The following is a 22,123-nucleotide window of genomic DNA, read 5'->3' as shown; positions in this document are numbered from 1 at the left end:
CAGTACTTGTGGTCAATAACTCTTTACAGGTCTTACTCATGCCTTGCACTAATGATGCTCATGAATATATCTTGTCATAATTACAGCCAGTGTGATATATATAAATATATAAATAATATACTGTAAATAGGGTGTTGCGGTGTAGTCTACCTTTTTCAATTTACCAGTGACAGGACTAATGCTTGCTAGGAAGTTGTCTAGATAATCATAAAAAAACTGTACAGTTAGCAGAAAAAAACAGCTACAAACTGGGTTTGGAGTTTTGTTGCTGTTCCTTTTTTCACACAAATGGTTAAATTATAATCAGTGAAGGTCTTTATAAATGTATGTAGTGTTATTAACAAAAAATGACATTGCATTAATTTAGTCATCTGTCTTGTACCTTTTTTCTCAAAAGGAAAAAAAAATAATTTCCAAACATTTTGGTTTCTATTTTTTAACATGATCTATTTCTTGCATTTTACCAATTCTTTTTTAGTGGTATCAGGCTAATGCCCAGTACTCCTCCCTGTAGGTAGACCCAAACTTTCAGAAATACTGGTTGTAAAAGCTGCAGAGGAGTCAGACACAATACAAAACAATTTAGTCAACTGTCTGCCCCTCCATAACATCTCCGTAACCTTGTGACGATATTGTAGGAACAGTGTAACAACTATCTGCTGGCACGATGGTGATTCATGAATAAATGAATTAACACATAATAAGGATGTAAATTGTATGATTTTTTTTTTGCCGTGAACACTTAATTGCAGCAGAAAACATTTAAATGCAAGCATTTTACAGTACTGTTATGTAATGACCGAATAAATACTGAAATAAATTTGATAATTTATTATTGTCATCAGGATGTGTGTGTGTGTGTGTGTGTGTGTGGGGACCTCCTACAGTTTTTTTTTGTTTTTTTTGTGGTTATTATAGGTTATGACTTACAGTTTTACTCTCCACCCCTACCTCTCAACTTGACATCGAATTGATAAAAAAGCTTTTATTCTTTGGTCATCTCTGACCTTTAATCTGACTATTTTTCTGAAATAATTATTTGATTAGATTCCATGTTTTCTTTCCTTCAGGGGTTTTAACAAAGCTTTCTTCTATAAACAAAATTTATACATGGATTTTAATGACGATTTTTAAAAAGTCTATAAAATATTGGGTATTGGTATGAATTCCACTTATTCCTTTATGTTGCATGTAATTCCCACGATTCATTAGTCACTGTGTGCTTCGATATGCCTCCGAAATGTTCTCATTATTATAATTATCATTACATTTGACCTTGAAATTTTGCTACAGATGGTTGCATTTTGTGACCTCTCCTCTGAATTGTAGTGGCTTTGGCCTATCCCATTTCTGTCCCCTAGCGGAGGAAAATGGGCCTACAGTGAGAAATTGAAAATAAGGATGAGCGCCATGTCTGATCATCCGCTTGTGGAATAGAGCGGACGGCAGAGCGAATATTTCCCGGGCCGGCGGTCCCGTCGGGGTTCCGTGTGAATCATGGCCGACAGCGCTGGGATTCAGCAAGGTTCGCCGGCCATCGGTGCATCGGGCCTGGTTCCGGCCGCTCCTGGAGCCGGGGGGACGGAGGGCTCGGGCGCCGCTGGAGGATCCGCACGTATCGCCGTGAAGAAGGCGCAACTCCGCTCTTCACCTCGGCCGAAGAAACTGGAAAAACTCGGAGTGTATTCATCCTGCAAAGTATGCAGATGGCTGACTTTTTAAACACAGCGGTTAACGGGGTTTATTCTTAATGAATCGTATTTCTTGGGCTTCGTTGCAATAGTTTACAAAATGCAAGCGCAGCAAAGGAAGCCATTGCCGCACTTCATTTTTTTTCATTTTGCATGCACGAAGCAAATATTGAAAGAACTATATTAATAATCTAGTTAATGCAGGCGTTATTGTTGCAGGACTTTTAACCAGGAACCTTACAGCTGCATGCTGTCCACTGTATGTACAATGTTAATGTTTCTGTCTAGGTGGGGGGTCGGTGAACGTAAACATTGGCTTGGCGCTGGTACTTGGGAGTAGCTGGCTGTGTGCACAAGGGCTGCATCCCAGTGTGTGTATGCTCGTGCGCGGTCCACAGGCTTTCCACAGGAAATTATTCAGTGTCCCCGTGCCGTCTGTCAACGCAAGGTGTTAAATAGAGTGGATTTTATTGGTTTTATGCAGTATATCATCCGCAGAGAGGGACGGGGTCTTTGTTTTGACAGGGTGACAGCTGCTGGAGGGGCGGAGTTTGTTGTTGTTTCAAGGCGCATGCTCAGTGCGGCAGCTCCAGCTGACGCTGACAGGCCTCTTCATCGCACCTCCTGATAACAGTACAGATTCAGTCATAACAAATCTCCATTAACATGAGCAGCATTGTCACGTTTTAAAATGTATGTATGCTGCTATGGCCCATTTACTCTATATTAAAATAATACAACATTACTAGGAAACTGGTTAGTGCCCATGCTGTTTACTTTCAAGCACTGCTAAATAGCAGATGTAGTATGCAAATGACTGATAACAACAACTCCACCTGTCAGTCATGAAGCACCATAACCAACTTTACAAACAACAAATAATTTCAGAAAACAATTCATTTATGCTTGTTTCCTTAAAATATCACTAAAACCTGCATCAGTTTAAAGCTACTCTGACAACTGACTATAAATCATATGTTACACAGATAAGGGTGGTTAGTTTGATAAGATGGGTTTACCCTCATCTGTATTCCTACTTGTACTCATTTAAACTGTGTTTTTCCTAGGCTGAGGGAGCCTGTAAGTGTAATGGCTGGAAAAGTCAGAACCCCCCTCCTACACCCCCACGAACTGACCAGCAGTCCAGCACAGTAAACCTGCAGGAGCCTTGTCGGAGCTGCTCTCACACCTTGGGTATGTGTTTAAGTCTAGGAAAAAGCTAGAGCTAATGATAATACTAAACAGTACAGATTATGGAATAAGTTAATTAAATGTTATACTTTTATTAATCCTCAGTGGGGAAATTACAATTTATACTCTGTTGTTCTTACACACTGTTGTTATTACACACTACACACAGGCCTGAAATACACACACCCACACACACACATGCTCAGGTCCTTTTTACATGCACAAATGGAGCTCTCAGCCGTTGGGGGGGTTCGGTGCCTTGCTCAAGAGCACCTTGGCAGTTCCCAGGAGGTGAACTGGCATCTCTTCAGCTACCAGTCCACACTCTGTACTTCGGTCCGTACGGGGACTTAAATTAGCGACCCTCCGGTTCCCTAACCAACACCCTACGGACTGAGCTACTGCCAACCTAGTCTCGTAGCACGGGGGCCCAGTGGTTGGCACTGTGGCCTCACAGCAAGAAGGTTCTGGGTTCGAATCCAGGTTGTTTCGGGCCTTTCTGTGTGGAGTTTGTATGTTCTCCCCATGTTTGCGTGGGTTTCCTTCGGGTGCTCCAGTTTTCCCACCATCAAAAAACGCTGCCCTTGATCAAGGCACTTGAACCCTGGGTGCTGTAAAGGGCTACCCACTGCTCCCTTGAGGGATGGGTTAAATGCAGAGAATGAATTTCGCTATGTGACAATAAAGTACCTTCACCTAGTCCACATAGCATTCTGGGATGGGAGAAAAACGTGCTCTGGCCTTTCTTCAAACCAATCACAAGCTCCACACGGAGCCGCTGCAAAATAGCCTTGGGTAGGAACTTGTTTTGGTGGAACGTGTACGTGCAAAAGTTGTTTTATTCATGCAAGAGAAAACTCAGATTGGACAGATAGTCTAGCTAGCTGTCTCAATTTACCCTGCAGAGATCTGAGGAGCAGTTTACCATAGTCCTCATAAATCCACCGGAGTTTAGAATTCCAACACAAAGAAAGCGTAAGAAAACGGACATCGGCAAAATTTCCTGCGGCACCGGAGCAATCTCGGAAGTGGAACGTCGTGGATATAGACTACTGCTACCCCAAATATACAATAGATAGATAGATAGACCATTTTAAGGTTTATTCTTTTCTTCCTAGGTGATCATGTGACCCATCTAGAAAATGTTTCAGAGGAGGAAATGAACAGACTTCTTGGTATTGTCCTGGATGTGGAGTATCTCTACACATGTGTTCACAAAGAGGAGGATGCTGACACTAAACAGGTCTACTTTTCCCTCTTCAAAGTAAGCCTCTACTATCTACTACTCTACAATCAAATTACACAAACAGGATTTACTGGGTATTGGGTACAAGTGAACATTCCCCTTTTTCTGCTTATTTTTCAGCTGTTGAGGAAATCCATCCTACAGATGGGTAAACCGACGTTAGAAGCACAGGAAAGTCCTCCGTTTGAAAAACCCAGCATCGAGCAGGTAATCAACTGCAATACAAAAGCAACACCATTCAACACAATTTCAGTGTTTCCACATTCCCAGTTATTTATCTTCTCTTTTCTAAATAGGGGGTGAACAATTTTGTCCAGTACAAATTCAGCCACCTGCCATCTAAGGAACGTCAAACCATTATGGAGCTGGCCAAGATGTTTCTCAACCAGATCAACTACTGGCAGCTGGAGACGCCCTCCCAGAGACGCCAGAGGGTTCCCAATGATGATGCAGCTGGATACAAAGCCAACTACACCAGGTAGCAGCACTACCAGATGTCCTGCCAGATATCCTGTTAAACATGCATCACACCTGTTTACTGTCATAGTTATTTCTGTGGTGTGCTCGTTATAGATGGCTCTGCTACTGCAATGTGCCTCAGTTCTGCGACAGTCTACCCCGGTACGATACCACTCAGATCTTCGGCCGCACACTGTTGCGTTCGGTGTTCACTGTGATGAGAAAACAACTGCTGGAGCAGGCCAGACAGGAAAAGGACAAGCTGCCGCCTGAGAAACGCACACTCATTCTCACACACTTTCCCAAGTACGAGATCACACACAAAGAAATATACCAGAAACTTAATTATATATTCAAACTAAACATATAATTAACCACACAGCAGAGACACTCATGCATGCACATTTTCAATATCAAACCACACAGTAACCACATATGCCTGCTTGACAACCTTTTTTTTTAAAGTTAAAGTTTAAAGTTGTGGTTGTTTTGTTTTCTTTGGCTCAGGTTCCTGTCTATGCTGGAGGAGGAGGTGTACAGCCATAGTTCTCCAATCTGGAGCCATGACTTCTTGGCAGGAGCCCCAGCAGGGCAGATACCTATCCATACAGGTAACACACACCCTCACAGTCATAACAGAAACACACACCCTCACAGACACATCCTTCAAGCTGGCTTCTTGACACTAATGTCTTTAAGAATATGATAATAAAAACATGTTCTCACAGTATTACTAATGTCCTCTCTGTTTCTCTGTAGTTATCAGTGCGCCCCCTGTGGCCAGGCCATTGTACTACAGCACTAGTCCTGTGTCAGTGGACCCGTCCACCTGTGGCAGTGGCAGTCCTGCCAGGAAAACAGCTTCTGTACTGGAACCAAATCCAGGTATTACAGTTAAACTGGTAACTACCCATAAGGTTACAATGATTCCACATTACATCTCACAGTAAACAGTGAGCACTAAGGCAAAGTTAGCCTTGTGTTACCATGTCGGTGTGATTGTGGCGTTTGCACCTGAGCCTCCGTAGCTAACATAGATTCATCGTCTCCATCTGACTACTTATTTCTATCAATTGCTTTAAAGAAATGTTGTTTTAAAATGAAATGTCCCATAGGTACAGCTAACACATTTACTCAAATACTCAAATTTGAATGTTGGCCTTAAAGCTGTATCAAGAAATAGAAGTGAAAAACCCCTACAACTGCTACTAACATTATTATGTTAGTATGTCAGTTTTCCCATCATGCATAGGCAACAATTGGAGATGAACCCATAGTAAGCTAACCTTAAATGCTGGGTAACTTCTTGTTTAGATTTTGATGTAATGAGAAAGATATGATAAAACTTGATTTATCCCGAGGCAAATTGCTGTGCAGCAGTTGCAATACAAAGTGGGAAAAGTGCAAATATAAAAGATAACAGTACCTTCCTCTGTGTCCATACATTATCACAGTTGGAGAAAAACGTAAACCTTCAGAACCTCTCCCCCATGAGGAAAACAAGAGACCCAGGGTGGTGGGCGACATCCCCATGGAGCTCATCAATGAAGTCATGGCAACCATCACCGACCCTGCCGCCATTCCAGAGGTAACCAATTCCATTTTGGCTTACAGTTAGAGTTGGGTATTGACATTTTTTATTTTGTATGCCCAAAGTATAGTTGGTGAAAGTCATATCAAGTTTATAGAGGAAAATAATGTTCTTCATTTTGCAAGAAATGTAGAAATAAAGAAAAACACAACATATGTTTGACTACATTTGAATATCTTACTCCTGTTAATGATCCAAGATAATTTCAGTAATAGTGACGTGTAGTAGTAAGGAGTGGTTTGTAGTAATCTGTTCACACTTGATGATGACAGGGATGCTAGGAACAAAGGTGATCATCATTATACCTTCCTTCCTGTGCAGACCAGTCTGCTGTCAGCTCACTCTGCACGCGATGAAGCTGCCCGTCTAGAGGAGCGCAGGGGGGTAATTGAATTCCACGTTATCGGTAACTCCCTAAACCAGAAGCCTAATAAGAGGATCTTGATGTGGCTCGTCGGCCTTCAGAATGTTTTCTCTCACCAGCTGCCCCGCATGCCTAAGGAGTACATCACGCGGCTGGTCTTTGATCCGTGAGTGCAACCGTACTTTATCATCACTCATCACAGGATGTAGCGGAGGCACATTCAAACTAAAATTCATCTCTCTTTTTTTTTCTTTTTTTTTGACAGGAAGCACAAGACCCTGTCCCTAATCAAAGATGGCCGTGTGATCGGAGGGATCTGCTTTCGGATGTTTCCATCGCAGGGCTTTACGGAAATCGTCTTTTGTGCCGTCACCTCCAACGAACAGGTCAAGGTAATAGCACTTCCTGTTTTACAGCTTGATGAATTCATGCTATCTGATTGGTCAGTTTTGACCATTGCCTTTTTTTTGGGATGTGTGGCTTTAGGGTTATGGGACCCATTTAATGAACCACCTGAAGGAATATCACATAAAGCATGAAATCCTCAACTTCCTTACTTATGCTGATGAGTATGCCATCGGCTATTTCAAGAAACAGGTAACATGTTATGTCCATTAACGTGCATGGTACATGCTTATAATTCTATGGTTATTTTGGTCACACGATGCAATATTCTCTCACTTCCCCTTCTCTCCTGAACCTCTTCAGCATGTACACATAAAAACCTTTACATGATCTGCAAAAACAGAAGAACCATTTGATTTAATTTCACTTGTTTCCAGTGTTAATCAGCTTGTTTTAATATATTGTTTTGAACTTTGCTATTTTTGATACTGCTGCAATCTGTCTTGTTTTACGCTACTAACCAACATTTCTACAAGTACAATTACTACCGCTTGGCAGCATTTGTACTGTTATCACGTACTTTTACTTTAATTTTTTTTGGTGTTAGGGTGTCATAATGAAAATAAAGACGAAATTACATGTGTGATGTTTTTTAGTGGGCTCATTTTTGTAGTGGTATAAGTACTGCTGCAAGAAAACAGAAATCTCCTCCCTTTCAGGGTTTCTCGAAGGACATCAAGGTTCCCAAGGCCAAATATGTGGGCTACATCAAGGACTATGAAGGAGCCACACTCATGGGCTGTGAACTCAACCCCAGCATTCCCTACACAGAGTTTTCTGTCATTATCAAGAAGCAGAAGGAGGTGTGTTTTTTTTGCGTTCAAATCAAGTTTAAATGCCTCCTTTTCTATTTTTGTCCCTGCACTCACTATATTTTAATCTTATTTGTCTCCCTCAGATCATCAAGAAGTTGATAGAGAGGAAGCAGGCTCAGATCAGAAAAGTCTATCCGGGGCTTTCCTGTTTCAAGGAAGGAGTTCGGCAGATTCCCATTGAGAGCATTCCTGGCATACGTAGGTTATTTACAGTATTGACATTACAGTATACAGTATATCTTTCTCCTACATTATTTGTATTTAACATTTATGGGTGTATTTCGTATGACTTATGAGGTTTCTTTATATCAACAGGTGAAACTGGCTGGAAGCCTGTGGGCAAAGGGTAAGTGTGACTCTACTGCACAAGATTTGAACTTAGCAGAATGCCTTTTCTATTGCTTCACACAATGACTTGGCTTATGTCAAACTTCATGTTGTTATCTGTTACTTATTGTACTTGTAGAAAGGAACTGAAGGACCCAGATCAACTGTACAGTACTCTGAAGACCATCCTCCAGCATGTGAAGGTGAGGGACAGACACACACATAGACATGCAGTGTTCCTCTAATACAGTGGTCTTCAACGTTTTTTAAGCCACGGACCCCTTAACTGAGAGAGACGGATCAGGGACCCCCTACTACATATATTGAATAAAATGAACTTGCATATTAAACTGGGCCTGCAATAACGTGTGGGCATCCTTTTTACATACCTTTTTAGTACATAGAATACTAAGCCAATAATATGTTGGATTCATGTTAAGACATTTTAATTTTTGACAAAACTTTCAAAACATTATACAAATTATTATACATTATACCATGTATAGGGTGGCCCCCCTGCAGTAACTTTGAGGACCCCCTAGGGGTCCCGGAGCCCCTGTTGAAGATCTCTGCTCTAATACATATAGTACACAAACTTTATTCTTACCAGACTGTTTTTTATGTCTTAGAGTCACCCAAACGGCTGGCCTTTCATGGAGCCAGTGAAGAAAACAGAGGCTCCTGGGTACTACCAAGTCATTCGCTTCCCCATGGGTATGTATACAGTATCTGACAAGGGAGCAGACGATTTAATAGGCAGGCCTAATTATTTACAATAATGAATGATAAAAAAAAAAACTAATGAGGAGTAAGGCATTGCAGAAGAGGTTCAAGGACACATCAGCAGTGCAGAGGCATGCTGGGTTTGAGGCTTTTTTCTGGCTGAAGCTTGGTTTCCATAAGAGGAATTGCTAAACCTTTCTTCATTTGTGTACCATGCTCCAATTTTGTTATTCCATTCAAAAATAGTTTGCACTTCTATTTTGAATTTTAAGATTTAGCAGCTACAGTGCATCACATTTAGCACAATTCAGTTGCACTTACTCATAGTTGCTACCAAAGTGCCAGTCATATCAGATGAAGAATGAAGTGTGCATAAAGAGAGGAGCTCTTGGTTTGGTAGCATACATATACAACCGACAGTCAAAAATTCAAAAGCAGTGTAAATTATAGACTTCACATTTTTTCTCCTCACAGACCTTAAGACAATGAGCGAGCGCCTGAAGAGCAGGTACTACACAACACGCAAGTTGTTCATGGCTGACATGCAGCGCATCTTCACCAACTGTCGTGAATACAACCCTCCAGAGAGCGAGTACTACAAGTGTGCCAACTTACTGGAGAAATTCTTCTACACTAAGATCAAAGAAGCAGGCCTCATCGAGAAGTAAAAGAGAGGAAGAAGAAGTTTCTCAACACCTTAACAAAAGATGAGACTCGCACTATAAATGGTTAAGGATAGGTCATGGGTAATGCAGAAGACAGCTATATGCATGGAGAAGTTAAGAATAGGACTACTGATACTGGAGCGATTAGGTTTCAGAAACCCATATCTTAAAAGGTGGAAACGGGTCTCACATCAGCACTCTTTTTATGTTTGATGCATGCTGGCCCAGATCCTGAATCAGTAGCTTAGACTGATATAAACACTGAAAGATAGGCCACAAGGGAAGGCCTCAATGAAGGCCTGTGAGACTGTTGCTAACATTAAGCAAAAGAAGCATTGCGTCTTCATATTTTATCACATATCCCAAAGTCCCATGGAAAAACAGGAAAGTGGAAGGCATAATAGTGATACTTATTAAACAGGGCTGAAAACTTCCGTTATTATTTGTGTGTTAGACGTTGAAAGGCGACACAGAATGACAGCTGATTGGAGATTCACCATACACCTTACTTTGTCTCTCTCCCTCGCTTCTCTCCTTTCTTTTCATACTTTCATCCCCTGCCTTTTTTTAATGTCTGCCTAATTCCTCTCAGTTGACTCAGGTAGAGTTGTCAGGAGCAGTAACCACATCTACATTGTTTTAAGTCATTACACAAGTGTTACCTGTGAGGAATGTGACTGAGTTCAGGTTTTCCTGTCTACTTTACTTTATTCCTGTGAGCAAAGTTTGTCTATGATGAGTTCATCCTGCCAAAAGAGGAATACATACTTTAAATTTGTACAGATTTGAATTATTTTAAAGCACTTATTTCCACTGTATATTTTAAATGTGTATATAACATATATTTTCTGTTTCAGAACAAAAAAAGAATCTCTTTTTTCCCTATTAGCCGCATAGGGCAGTTTGACTATCGAAATGCACTTTTATTTTTCCAAGTATTAGTTAATAACAGCATCTTCTTTTCTTCAGAATTTGTTTTAGGTATAAATTATCGCTGTTGACTAAGGACTAATTCAGTTATCTAAAGTTTATTCTTATTTATGTTCTGTAATTTAAAAGAATTGTGCTTAAGACAAGGTCTTAATTTATTCTTTTTTTTTGTCCTGCAGATGGAGATTGATAACTTTATACTTTGGAGATAAATGAAAAGATCGTGCAATACTATGTAGTTTTGCTGTTTTGTAAAAAGGTGTTTGTACTTTTCAAACTTTAGGAAAAAAATACATTTTGTAATATGTCTGGAAAAAATATTTCATGCTCTTTGTACAACTGGTTTTAATTACATAGTATTAGCCTATTTTATAGACTGAATAAAACAGAAGTGAGGCTAATTTAGTGTCTGTTGTTTTTTAACTCAAGGATGTCAAAGGTTTTCACTTGCAAACATGACATGACGCAGCTCTTCACTAGCCTTTCAGGTCCGATAAGGGCTTGAAATTGTAATAGTATATTCTACCATAAAACATGTCCTAGTATAGTATGCCATCAAAAAGGTCATAAAAAGTCATCGTATAGTATGTCATAAAAAATTCATAGTATAGTAAAGAGTCAGTGTGTAATATATTTCTTTTAAATGTATTTTTTTTATTAAAAAAATTAAAAAGTCATCGTATAATATGCTATGAAAATGTCACTATGTCGTAAAATAAAAAGTCCTAGTATAGTATGCCATCAAAAAGGTCTTATAAAGTCATAGTATAGTATGCCATCAAAATGTCATAAAATGTGATTGGATAGTATGTCATAAAAAGTCATAGTATATAGTATTTCATTAAAAAAAAATATATATATATATATAAATATATATATATATATATATATATATATATATATATATATAGTATAGTACGTCATTGTATTGTATGTCATTTAAAAAGTCAGTATACTATGTCATTAAAAGTCATAGTATAGTATGTGATACAAAGTCATAGTATGTCATACAAAGTCATACAGTAGTATAGTACCGGTATGTGATAAAAAGTCATAGTATAGTATGTCATAAAAAGTCATAATATAGAATGTTGAAAAAAGTGATAGACTAGTATGTTGAAAAAAGTCATAGTATGGTATGTCATACAAAGTCATAGTATGTCGAAAACAAAATCATAGTATAGTATGTAAAAAAACCAAAACATTTAAAAATCATAGTATGGTAAGTCGCAAAAAGGTGATTACGAAGAAATGGTATATTATGTCGAAATAAAACATTAAAAACTAGTCCGGGCCATTGAAATCTTGAAAAATAAATATTTTAAGGTTTAAAAAAAAAAAAAAAAGTCATAGTATTGCATGTCGAAAAGTCATAGAATAGGTATGTCAAAAAAAACGTCATAAAAACAGCCAGCCCCGACCGGAAATGAACATGGGTCAGAGTCTGCTGTGACTACTTGCTAGTTGCCTGTTGGAGCAGTGCTAAACAACAAAAATATAATTCTAAAGAATGCATAAAAAAGCCATACTATAGTATGTCGAAAAACGTCATAAAAAGCCATAGTATAGTATGTCGAAAAACGTGACGAAAAGCCATTGTATGTATGTCAAAAAAAGTGATAAAAAGGAATAGTATTGTATGTCAAAAAAGCCATCGTATAGTATGTCGAAAAACGTGATGGAAAAGTCACAGGATAGTATGGAGAAAAACGTGATGAAAAACCATAGTATAGTATGTAAAAAAAATTGCATAGGAAAGCCTTAGTATAGTATTTTGAATAAATGCATAAAAAGCCATAGTATAGTAAATCGAAAAAAGTGATGAAAAAACATAGTTTAGTATGTCAAAAAATTGCATAAAAAAGCCATAGTATAGTATGTCGAAAATGCCAGCGTATAGTATTTAAAAAAAGAGATAGAAAAGCTAGTATAGTATGTCGAAAAAAGTGATAAAGAAGCCATAGTATAGTATGTCGAAAATAAGTGATAAAAAGGCCATAGTATAGTATGTCGAAAAAGTGATAAAGAAGCCATAGTATGGTATGTCGAAAAAGTTGTATGTCAAAAAAGTCATGTTATAGTATGTCGAAAAAAGTGATTAAAAAAAGCCATAGTATAGTATGTCGAAAAAGTCATAGTATAGTATGTCGAAAAAGTCATAGTATAGCATGTCATAAAAAGTCGTGTCATATAAAAAGTCATAGCATAGTATGTGGTAAAAAACGTATAGTATAGTAAAAAACCATAGTATAGTATGTCGAAAATAAGTGATAAAAAGCCATAGTATAGTATGTCGAAAATAAGTGATAAAAAAACCATAGTACAGTACGTCGAAAAAAGTGATTTAAAAAAGCCTTATGTCGAAAAAGTTATGTCAAAAAAGTCATATTATAGTATGTTGAAAAGAGTGATTAAAAAAAAGCCATAGCCATAGTATGTCGAAAAAGTCATAGTATAGCATGTCATGAAAAGTCGTATGTCATATAAAAAGTCATAGTATAGTATGTGATAAAAAAGGTATAGTATAGTAAAAAAATGCCATAGTATAGTATGTCGAAAATAAGTGATAAAAAAGCCATAATATAGTATGTGGAAAAAGTGATTTAAAAACAGACAGAGTATAGTAGATCGAAAAAGTGATAAAAAAAAAAAAAAAGCCATAGCATAGTATGTTGAAAATGTGATAAAAAAAGCCATAGTATAGTATATCAAAAAAAGCCTAATGTCAATACTTTATTAAGAGACTAAGAAGCCTGGGATTGAACAGCCAATCCTGGATCTTGAGACTACAACTTTCCCTCATAGCCACAAGTCACTGATAGAAAAAAACTAAAAACAGCCATAGTATGTCAAAAAACGTGATTAAAAGAAAGCCATAGTATAGTATGTCGAAAAAGTTGTATGTCGAAAAAAGTCTTAGTATATTGTGTCGAAAAAAGTAATATTATAGTATGTCGAAAAAATTATGAAAAAGCCATAGTGTAGTATGTTGAAAAAAGTCATGTTATAGTATGTCGAAAAAAGTTATAAAGAAGCATAGTATGTCGAAAAAGCCTTAGTATAGTATGTTGGAGAAAAGTGATAATTACCAACAGTATAGTATGTCAATACTTTATTAAGAGGCTGAGAAGCCTGGGAAGGAATAGCCAACCCTTGTGGTCTTAAGAGCACAATTTCCCACCGCCACAGCCACACCAGCAGGTTAAGTGAAAAGCAGCCATAGCATGTCGAAAAAAGTAATGTCATAGTATGTCGAAAAAAGTGATTATAAAAAGCCATAGTATAGTATGTCGAAAAAGTCATAGTATATAGCATGTCATAAAAAAGTCGTATGTCATATAAAAAGTCATGGCATATTATGTGATAAAAAAGGTATAGTATAGTAAAAAGAAGCCATATTATAGTATGTCGAAAATAAGTGACAAAAAAGCCATAGTATAGTATGTCGAAAAAAAAGTTGTAAAGTGATAAAAAGCCATAGTGTAGTATGTTGAAAAAAGTCATATTATAGTATGAAAAAAGTAATGTTATAGTAGTCGAGAAAAAGAGTGAAAAAAAAAGCCATAGTATAGTATGTCGAGAAAAAGTGAAAGAAGCCATAGTATAGTATGTCGAAAATAAGTGATAAAAAAGACATAATATAGTATGGAAGAAAATATGTGATAAAAAAACCATAGTTATAGTTGTCAAAAAAGTTGTATGTAGAAAAAAATTAATATTATAGTATGTCGAAAAAGTGCTAAAACAGTCATAGTATAGTATGTCGAAAAAGTGATTATAAAAAAGCCATAGTATAGTATGTCGGAAAAAGTTATGCCAAAAAAGTCATATTATAGTATGTCGAAAAAGGTGATTTAAAAAAAGCCATGAGTATAGTATGTCGAAAATAAGTTGATAAAGAAGCCATAGTATAGTATGTCAAAAAAGTGATAAAAAAAAGCCATACTATAGTATGTCAAAAAAGTGATAAAAAAAGCATAGTATATACTTTATTAAGAGACTGTGAAGCCTGGGATTGAAGAGCCAACCCTGGGATATTGAGGACTACAAGTTTACCTCATAGCCACAAGACACTGATAGAAAAGTTAAAAACAGCCATAATATAGTATGTCAAAAAACGTTGATTCAAAGAAGGCCATAGAATAGTATGTCAAAAATAGTGATAAAAAAACCATAGTATAGGTATGTCAAAAAGTTGTATGTCAAAAAATCAGTTGATTATAATTGTGTCAAAAATAGTAATATTATAGTATGTCGAAAAAAGTGATAAAAAAGCCATAGTGTAGTATGTCGAAAAAAGTAATGTTATAGTAGGTCGAAAAAAGTAATGTTATAGTATGTCGAAAAAAAGGTGATAAAAAAAGCACAGTATAGTATGTTGAAAAAAAGTGATAAAGAAGCCATAGTATAGTGTTTCAGAAATAAGTGATAAAAAAAGCCATAGTATAGGTATGTGAGAAAAAGTTGTATGTAGAAAAAAGTAATATTATAGTATGTCAGAAAAAGTGCTAAAACAGTCATTGGTATAGTATGTCAAAAATAAGGGTGATAAAGAAGCCATAGCAGTATAGGATGTGGAAAAAGTGATAAAAAAGCCACAGTATAGTGTATGTCGAAAAAGCCCTGTATATTAGTATAAGTTAATTCTTAGGATGAGTGTCTGTGCTGTCATGTGGTTCCTTTTGTGTCCTTTGTGTCTTAAGATGCTCTGCCGATCTCACTTTCTTGTTGATTTTATCTTACTGTATTTTTATTTTATTGAATGTTTTTATGTTACATGTTGTTTGTGTTAGGAAGCAAGGATTGTGGATTGTGGCACTGTGTCCAAGACTAATTTCCTCGGGGACAATAGAGTGTATTCTATTCTATTCTATTCTATTCTATTCTATTTTAGTATGTTGGGAAAAACTGATAATAACCTACATAGCCTAGGTATAGTATGTTAGAAAAGTCATGGTATAGCATGTCATAAAAGTCGTTATGTCATATAAAAAGTCATGGCATATTATGTGATAAAAAAGGTTAAGTATAGTAAAAAAAGCCCTAGTATAGTATGTCAAAAATAAGTGATAAAAAGCCATGAGTATTTCAGAAAAGTGATTATAAAAAGCCATAGTATGAGTATGTGAAAAAGTTATGCCAAAAAGATTATGGTGTGTGAAAAGAGTCATATTATAGTATGTCGAAAAGGGTAAAGAAGCCATAGTATAGTATGTCAAAATAAGTGATAAAAAGCCATAGGTATAGTATGTGGAAAAAGTGATTATAAAAAGCCATAGTATTTTATGTCAGAAAAAGTTATGCCAAAAAAGTCATATTATAGTATGTGGAGTTTTTTGTTGTAAATAATTATGTTGTTTTTTTTTTTTTTGTTTTTTTGTTTTTTGTTGTGTTGTGGGTCAATGGACAATAGAGTGATTCTATATTTAATTTAGTTGTGAAAACTGATAATAACCACAAGCCATAATAGTATGTTAAAAAGTCATGGTATAGCTAAAAACTATGTCATATAAAATATGTTTATGTTAAAAAGTTATAAAAAAAAGCCCAGTATAGTATGTCAAAATAGTGATAAAAAAACCATAGTATAGTAGTAAAATGATTATAAAAAAAGCCATAGTATAGTATGCCCAAAAGTTATGCCAAAAAAGTCAGCATTATTAAAAGAGTCATATTATAGTATGTCGAAAAAAGTGATAAAGAAGCCATAGTATAGTATGTCAAAAATAAGTGATAAAAAAGCCATAGTATAGTATGTCGAAAAAGGATTATAAAAAAGCCATAGTATTTTATGTCGAAAAAGTTATGCCAAAAAGCTCATATTATAGTATTGCCCAAAAGTGATTTAAAAAAAAGCCATAGTATAGTATGTCGAAAATAAGTGATAAAGAAGATAGTATAGTATAAAAAAGTGATAAAAAAAGCCATAGTATAGTATGTCGAAAAAGTGATAAAACAGTCATAGTATAGTATGTTGAAAAAGTTGTATGTCAAAAAAAGTCATTTTATAGTTGTTGAAAAGAGTACGTTATTGTAGTACAAAAAGTGATAATAAAAAGCCATAGAATAGTATGTCAAAAAATAAGGATAAAAAAAAGCCATAGTATAGTATGTCAAAAAAGTTGTATGTCGAAAAAAGTCGGTATATTGTGGGTCAAAAATAGTAATATTATAGTATGTCGAAAAAAGGTGATAAAAAAGCCATAGTGTAGTATGTTGAAAAAAGTAATGTTATAGTAGGTCGAAAAAGTAATGTTATAGTATGTCGAAAAAGTGGATAAAAATAAGCCATAGTATAGTATGTTGAAAAAAGTGATAAAGAAGCCATAGTATAGTGTTTCGAAAATAAGTGATAAAAAAAGCCATAGTATAGTATGTCGAAAAAGTTGTATGTAGAAAAAAGTAATATTATAGTATGTCGAAAAAGTGCTAAAACAGTCATTGTATAGTATGTCGAAAATAAGTGATAAAGAAGCCATAGTATAGGATGTGGAAAAAAGTGATAAAAAAAAGCCACAGTATAGTATGTCGAAAAAGCCTTAGTATAGTATAGTTAATTCTTAGGATGAGTGTCTGTGCTGTCATGTGTGTCCTTTTGTGTCCTTTGTGTCTTAGGATGCTCTGCTGATCTCACTTTCATGTTGATTTTATCTTACTGTATTTGTATTTTATTGAATGTTTTATGTTACATGTTGTTTGTGTTATGGGGCAAACGGATTGTGGATTGTGGCACTGTGTCCAAGACTAATTCTCCCCTCGGGGACAATAGAGTGTATTCTATTCTATTCTATTCTATTCTATTCTATTTTAGTATGTTGGAAAAAAAGTGATAATAACCAACATAGTCATAGTATAGTATGTTGAAAAAGTCATAGTATAGCATGTCATAAAAAGTCGTATGTCATATAAAAAGTCATGGCATATTATGTGATAAAAAAGGTTAAGTATAGTAAAAAAAAAGCCCTAGTATAGTATGTCAAAAATAAGTGATAAAAAAGCCATAGTATAGTATGTCCAAAAGTGATTATAAAAAAGCCATAGTATAGTATGTCGAAAAAGTTATGCCAAAAAAGTCATATTATAGTATGTCGAAAAGAGTCATATTATAGTATGTCGAAAAAGTGATAAAGAAACAGCCTAGTATAGTATGTCAAAAATAAGTGATAAAAAAGCCATAGTATATTTGCCAAAAAGTGATTATAAAAAAGCCATAGTATTTTATGTCGAAAAAGTTATGCCAAAAAGTCATATTTATCGAACAAAAGTGATTTAAAAAAAGCCAGTATAGTATAGTCGAAAATAAGTGATAAAGAAGCCATAGTATAGTATGTCAAAAAAGTGATAAAAAAAGCCATAGTATAGTATGTCAAAAGTGATAAAACAGTCATAGTATAGTATGTTGAAAAAGTTGTGTGTCAAAAAAGTCATTTTATAGTATGTTGAAAAGATCGTGATTATAGTATGTCGAAAAAAGTGATAATAAAAAGCCATAGTAATAGCATGTCAAAAAGTGATAAAAAAGCCATAGTATAGTATGTCGAAAAAGTTGTATGTCGAAAAAAGTCTTAGTATATTGTGTCGAAAAAAGTAATATTATAGTATGTCGAAAAAATTATGAAAAAGCCATAGTGTAGTATGTTGAAAAAAAGTCATGTTTTATAGTATGTCGAAAAAAAGTTATAAAGAAGCATAGTATATCGAAAAAGCCTTTAGTATAGTATGTTGGAGAAAAGTGATAATTACCAACAGTATAGTATGTCAATACTTTATTAAGAGGCTGAGAAGCCTGGGAAGGAATAGCCAACCTTGTGGTCTTAAGAGCACAATTTTACCTCACAGCCACAAACCACCAGCAGGTTAAGTGAAAAGCAGCCATAGCACGTCGAAAAAAGTAATGTCATAGTATGCCGAAAAGTGATTATAAAAAAGCCATAGTATAGTATGTCGAAAAAAGTCATAGTATATAGCATGTCATAAAAGTCGTATGTCATATAAAAAGTCATGGCATATTATGTGATAAAAAAGGTATAGTTATTATAAAAGAAGCTACATAGTATCAAAATAGGTGCGAAAAAAACAAAAGCCATAGTATGAGTGTCGAAAAAGTTGTAAAGTGATAAAAAAGCCATAGTGTAGTATGTTGAAAAAAGTCATATTATAGTATGTCGAAAAAAGTAATGTTATAGTATGTCGAAAAAGTGATAAAAAAAAGCCATAGTATAGTATCGAAAAAAGTGATAAAGAAGCCATAGTTTATGTCGAAAATAAGTGATAAAAAAAGACATAATATAGTATGAAGAAAATATGTGATAAAAAAGCCATAGTATAGTATGTCGAAAAAGTTGTATGTAGAAAAAAGTAATATTATAGTATGTCGAAAAAGTGCTAAAACAGTCATTGTATAGTATGTCGAAAAAGTTGTATGTAGAAAAAAGTAATATTATAGGAATCGAAAAAGTGCTAAAACAGTCATAGTATAGTATGTCGAAAAAGTGGATTATAAAAAAGCCATAGTATAGTATGTCGAAAAAGTTATGCCAAAAAGTATATATATTATAGTGCGAAAAAGTGATATTTAAAAAAGCCATAGTATAGTATGTCGAAAATGTGATAAAGAAGCCATAGTATAGTATGTCAAAAAGTGATAAAAAAAAGCCATACTATAGTAATGTCAAAAAAGTGATAAAAAAAGCCATAGTATATACTTTATTAAGAGACTGTGAAGCCCAGTATTGAAAAGCCAACCCTGGGATCTTGAGACTACAAGTTTGCCCCTCTATAGCCACAAGACACTGATAGAAAAGTTAAAAAACAGACATATTATAGTATGTCAAAAAACGTGGATTCAAAGAAGGCCATAGAATAGTATGTCAAAAATGAGTAAAAAAAAGCCATAGTATAGTATGTCGAAAAAGTTGTATGTCGAAAAAAAATAGTTAGTATATTGTGTCAAAAATAAAATAATATATATAGTATGTCAAAAAAGTGATAAAAAATAGCCTAGTAGTATGTTGAAAAAATAATGTTATAGTAGGTAGAAAAAAAAAAGTAATGTTATAGTATGTCGAAAAAGTGATAAAAAAAGCCATAGTATAGTATGTTGAAAAAAGTGATAAAGAAGCCATAGTATAGTGTTTAAAATAAAAAAAAAAGCCATAGTATAGTATGTCGAAAAAGTTGTATGTAGAAAAAAATAATATTGTTGGTCGAAAAAGTGCCAAAAAGCTTCAAATAGTTTATTAGTATGTCAAAAATAAGTGATAAAGAAGCCATAGTATAGGATGTGGAAAAAAGTGATAAAAAAAGCCACAGTATGGCGGAAAAAAGCCTTTGTATAGTATAGTTAATTCTTAGGATGAGCGTCTGTGCTGTCATGTGTGTCCTTTTTGTGTCCTTTTGTGTCTTAGGGATGCTCTGCTGATCTCACTTTCATGTTGATTTTATCTTACTGTATTTGTATTTTATTGAATGTTTTTATGTTACATGTTGTTTGTGTTATGAAGCAACGGATTGTGGATTGTGGCACTGTGTCCAAGACTAATTTCCCCTCAGGAGAATAGTGTGTATTCTATTCTATTCTATTCTATTCTATTTTAGTATGTTGGAAAAAGTAATAATAACCAACATAGCCATAGTATAGTATGTTGAAAAAGTCATAGTATAGCATGTCATAAAAAGTCGTATTGTCATATAAAAAAGTCATGGCATATTATGTGATAAAAAAAGGTTAAGTATAGTAAAAAAAAAGCCCTAGTATAGTATGTCAAAAATAAGTGATAAAAAAGCCATAGTATAGTATGTCGAAAAAGTGATTATAAAAAAGCCATAGTATAGTATGTCGAAAAAGTTATGCCAAAAAAGTCATATTATAGTATGTCGAAAAGAGTCATATTATAGTATGTCGAAAAAAGTGATAAAGAAGCCATAGTATAGTATGTCAAAAATAAGTGATAAAAAAGCCATAGTATAGTATGTCGAAAAAGTGATTATAAAAAAGCCATAGTATTTTATGTCGAAAAAGTTATGCCAAAAAAGTCATATTATAGTATGTCGAAAAAGTGGATTTAAAAAAGCCATAGTATAGTATGTCGAAAATAAGTGATAAAAAAGCCATAGTATAGTATGTCGAAAAAAGTGATTTAAAAAAAGCCATAGTATAGTATGTCAAAAATAAGTGATAAAGAAGCCATAGTATAGTATGTCAAAAAAAGTGATAAAAAAAGCCATAGTATAGTATGTCGAAAAAGTGATAAAACAGTATATAGTATAGTATGTTGAAAAAGGTTTGTATGTCAAAAAAGTCATTTTATAGTATGTTGAAAAGAGTCGATTATAGTATGTCAAAAAAGTGATAATAAAAAAGCCATAGAATAGTATGTCAAAAATAAGTGATAAAAAGCCATAGTATAGTATGTCAAAAAAGTTGTATGTCGAAAAAAGTCGTAGTATTGTGTCAAAAATAGTAATATTATAGTATGTCGAAAAAGTGATAAAAAAGCCATAGTGTAGTATGTTGAAAAAAAGTTATGCTTATAGTATGGCGAAAAAAGTGATAAAAAAAGCGCATAGTATGTTGAAAAAAAGTGATAAAGAAGCCATAGTATAGTGTTTCGAAAATAAGTGATAAAAAAAAGCCATAGTATAGTATGTCGAAAAAGTTGTATGTAAAAAAAGTAATATTATAGTGTCTCGAAAAGTGCTATAACAGTCATTGTATAGTATGTCAAAAATAAGTGATAAAGAAGCCATAGTATAGGATGTTGAAAAAAGTGTATAAAAAAAAGCCACAGTATAGTATGTCGAAAAAGCCTTAGTATAGTATAGTTAATTCTTAGGATGAGTGTCGTCTGTCGTGTGTCCTTTTGTGTCCTTTGTGTCTTAGGATGCTCTGCTGATCTCAATTTCATGTTGATTTTATCTTACTGTATTTGTATTTTATTGAATGTTTTTATGTTACATGTTGTTTGTGTTATGAAGCAACGGATTGTGGATTGTGGCCACGTGTCCAAGACTAATTTCCCCTCGGGGACAATAGAGTGTATTCTATTCTATTCTATTCTATTCTATTCTATTCTATTTTAGTATGTTGGAAAAAAGTGATAATAACCAACATAGTCATAGTATAGTATGTTGAAAAAAGTCATAGTATAGCATGTCATAAAAAGTCGTATGTCATATAAAAAAGTCATGGCATATTATGTGATAAAAAAAGGTTAAGTATAGTAAAAAAAAGGCCTTAGTATAGTATGTCAAAAATAAGTGATAAAAAAGCCATAGTATAGTATGTCCAAAAGTGATTATAAAAAAAGCCATAGTAAGTATATAAAAAAGTAAAGTTACGCAAAAAAGTCATATTATAGTAAGTCGAAAAGAGTCATATTATAGTATGTCGAAAAAAGTGATAAAGAAGCCATAGTATAGTATGTCAAAAATAAGTGATAAAAAAAAGCCATAGTATAGTATGTCGAAAAAAGTGATTATAAAAAGCCATAGTATTTTATGTCGAAAAAGTTATGCCAAAAAAGTCATATTATAGTATGTCGAAAAAGTGATTTAAAAAAGCCATAGTATAGTATGTCGAAAATAAGTGATAAAAAACCCATAGTATAGTATGTCGAAAAAGTGATTTAAAAAAAGCCATAGTATAGTATGTCGAAAATAAGTGATAAAGAAGCCATAGTATAGTATGTCATAAAAAGTGATAAAAAACAAAGTA

At 34.4% G+C, this 22,123-nt stretch overlaps 1 protein-coding gene across 1 annotated transcript; it reads left to right on the top strand.

The window, feature by feature from the left end:
* The first annotated feature begins 1,374 nt into the window (after window positions 1-1,374).
* kat2b (K(lysine) acetyltransferase 2B) lies at window positions 1,375-10,808 on the top strand. Its single transcript, XM_039821086.1, has 18 exons — window positions 1,375-1,698; window positions 2,759-2,885; window positions 4,001-4,146; window positions 4,249-4,335; window positions 4,425-4,606; window positions 4,702-4,893; window positions 5,095-5,198; window positions 5,347-5,472; window positions 6,042-6,175; window positions 6,500-6,708; window positions 6,808-6,934; window positions 7,029-7,139; window positions 7,607-7,750; window positions 7,846-7,960; window positions 8,078-8,108; window positions 8,229-8,292; window positions 8,719-8,803; window positions 9,287-10,808. Exons 1-18 carry the CDS (start codon window positions 1,498-1,500, stop codon window positions 9,478-9,480), a joined length of 2,379 nt encoding a protein of 792 aa, XP_039677020.1. The 5' UTR covers window positions 1,375-1,497; the 3' UTR covers window positions 9,481-10,808.
* Window positions 10,809-22,123: the final 11,315 nt, after the last annotated feature.

Source organism: Perca fluviatilis, chromosome 13 (genome assembly GCF_010015445.1).
Source record: "Perca fluviatilis chromosome 13, GENO_Pfluv_1.0, whole genome shotgun sequence".
In the NCBI taxonomy this organism is placed as follows: Eukaryota; Metazoa; Chordata; class Actinopteri; order Perciformes; family Percidae; genus Perca; species Perca fluviatilis.
This window is presented reverse-complemented; position numbering and strand designations above follow the sequence as displayed.

Coding starts and splice junctions, on each gene's coding strand:
- kat2b (XM_039821086.1), top strand. CDS start 1,498: ATGGCCGACAGCGCTGGGATTCAGCAAGGTTCGCCGGCCATCGGTGCA. Junction 6,176..6,499: donor ACCCTGCCGCCATTCCAGAG/GTAACCAATTCC, acceptor CTTCCTGTGCAG/ACCAGTCTGCTGTCAGCTCA. Junction 6,709..6,807: donor ACGCGGCTGGTCTTTGATCC/GTGAGTGCAACC, acceptor TTTTTTTGACAG/GAAGCACAAGACCCTGTCCC.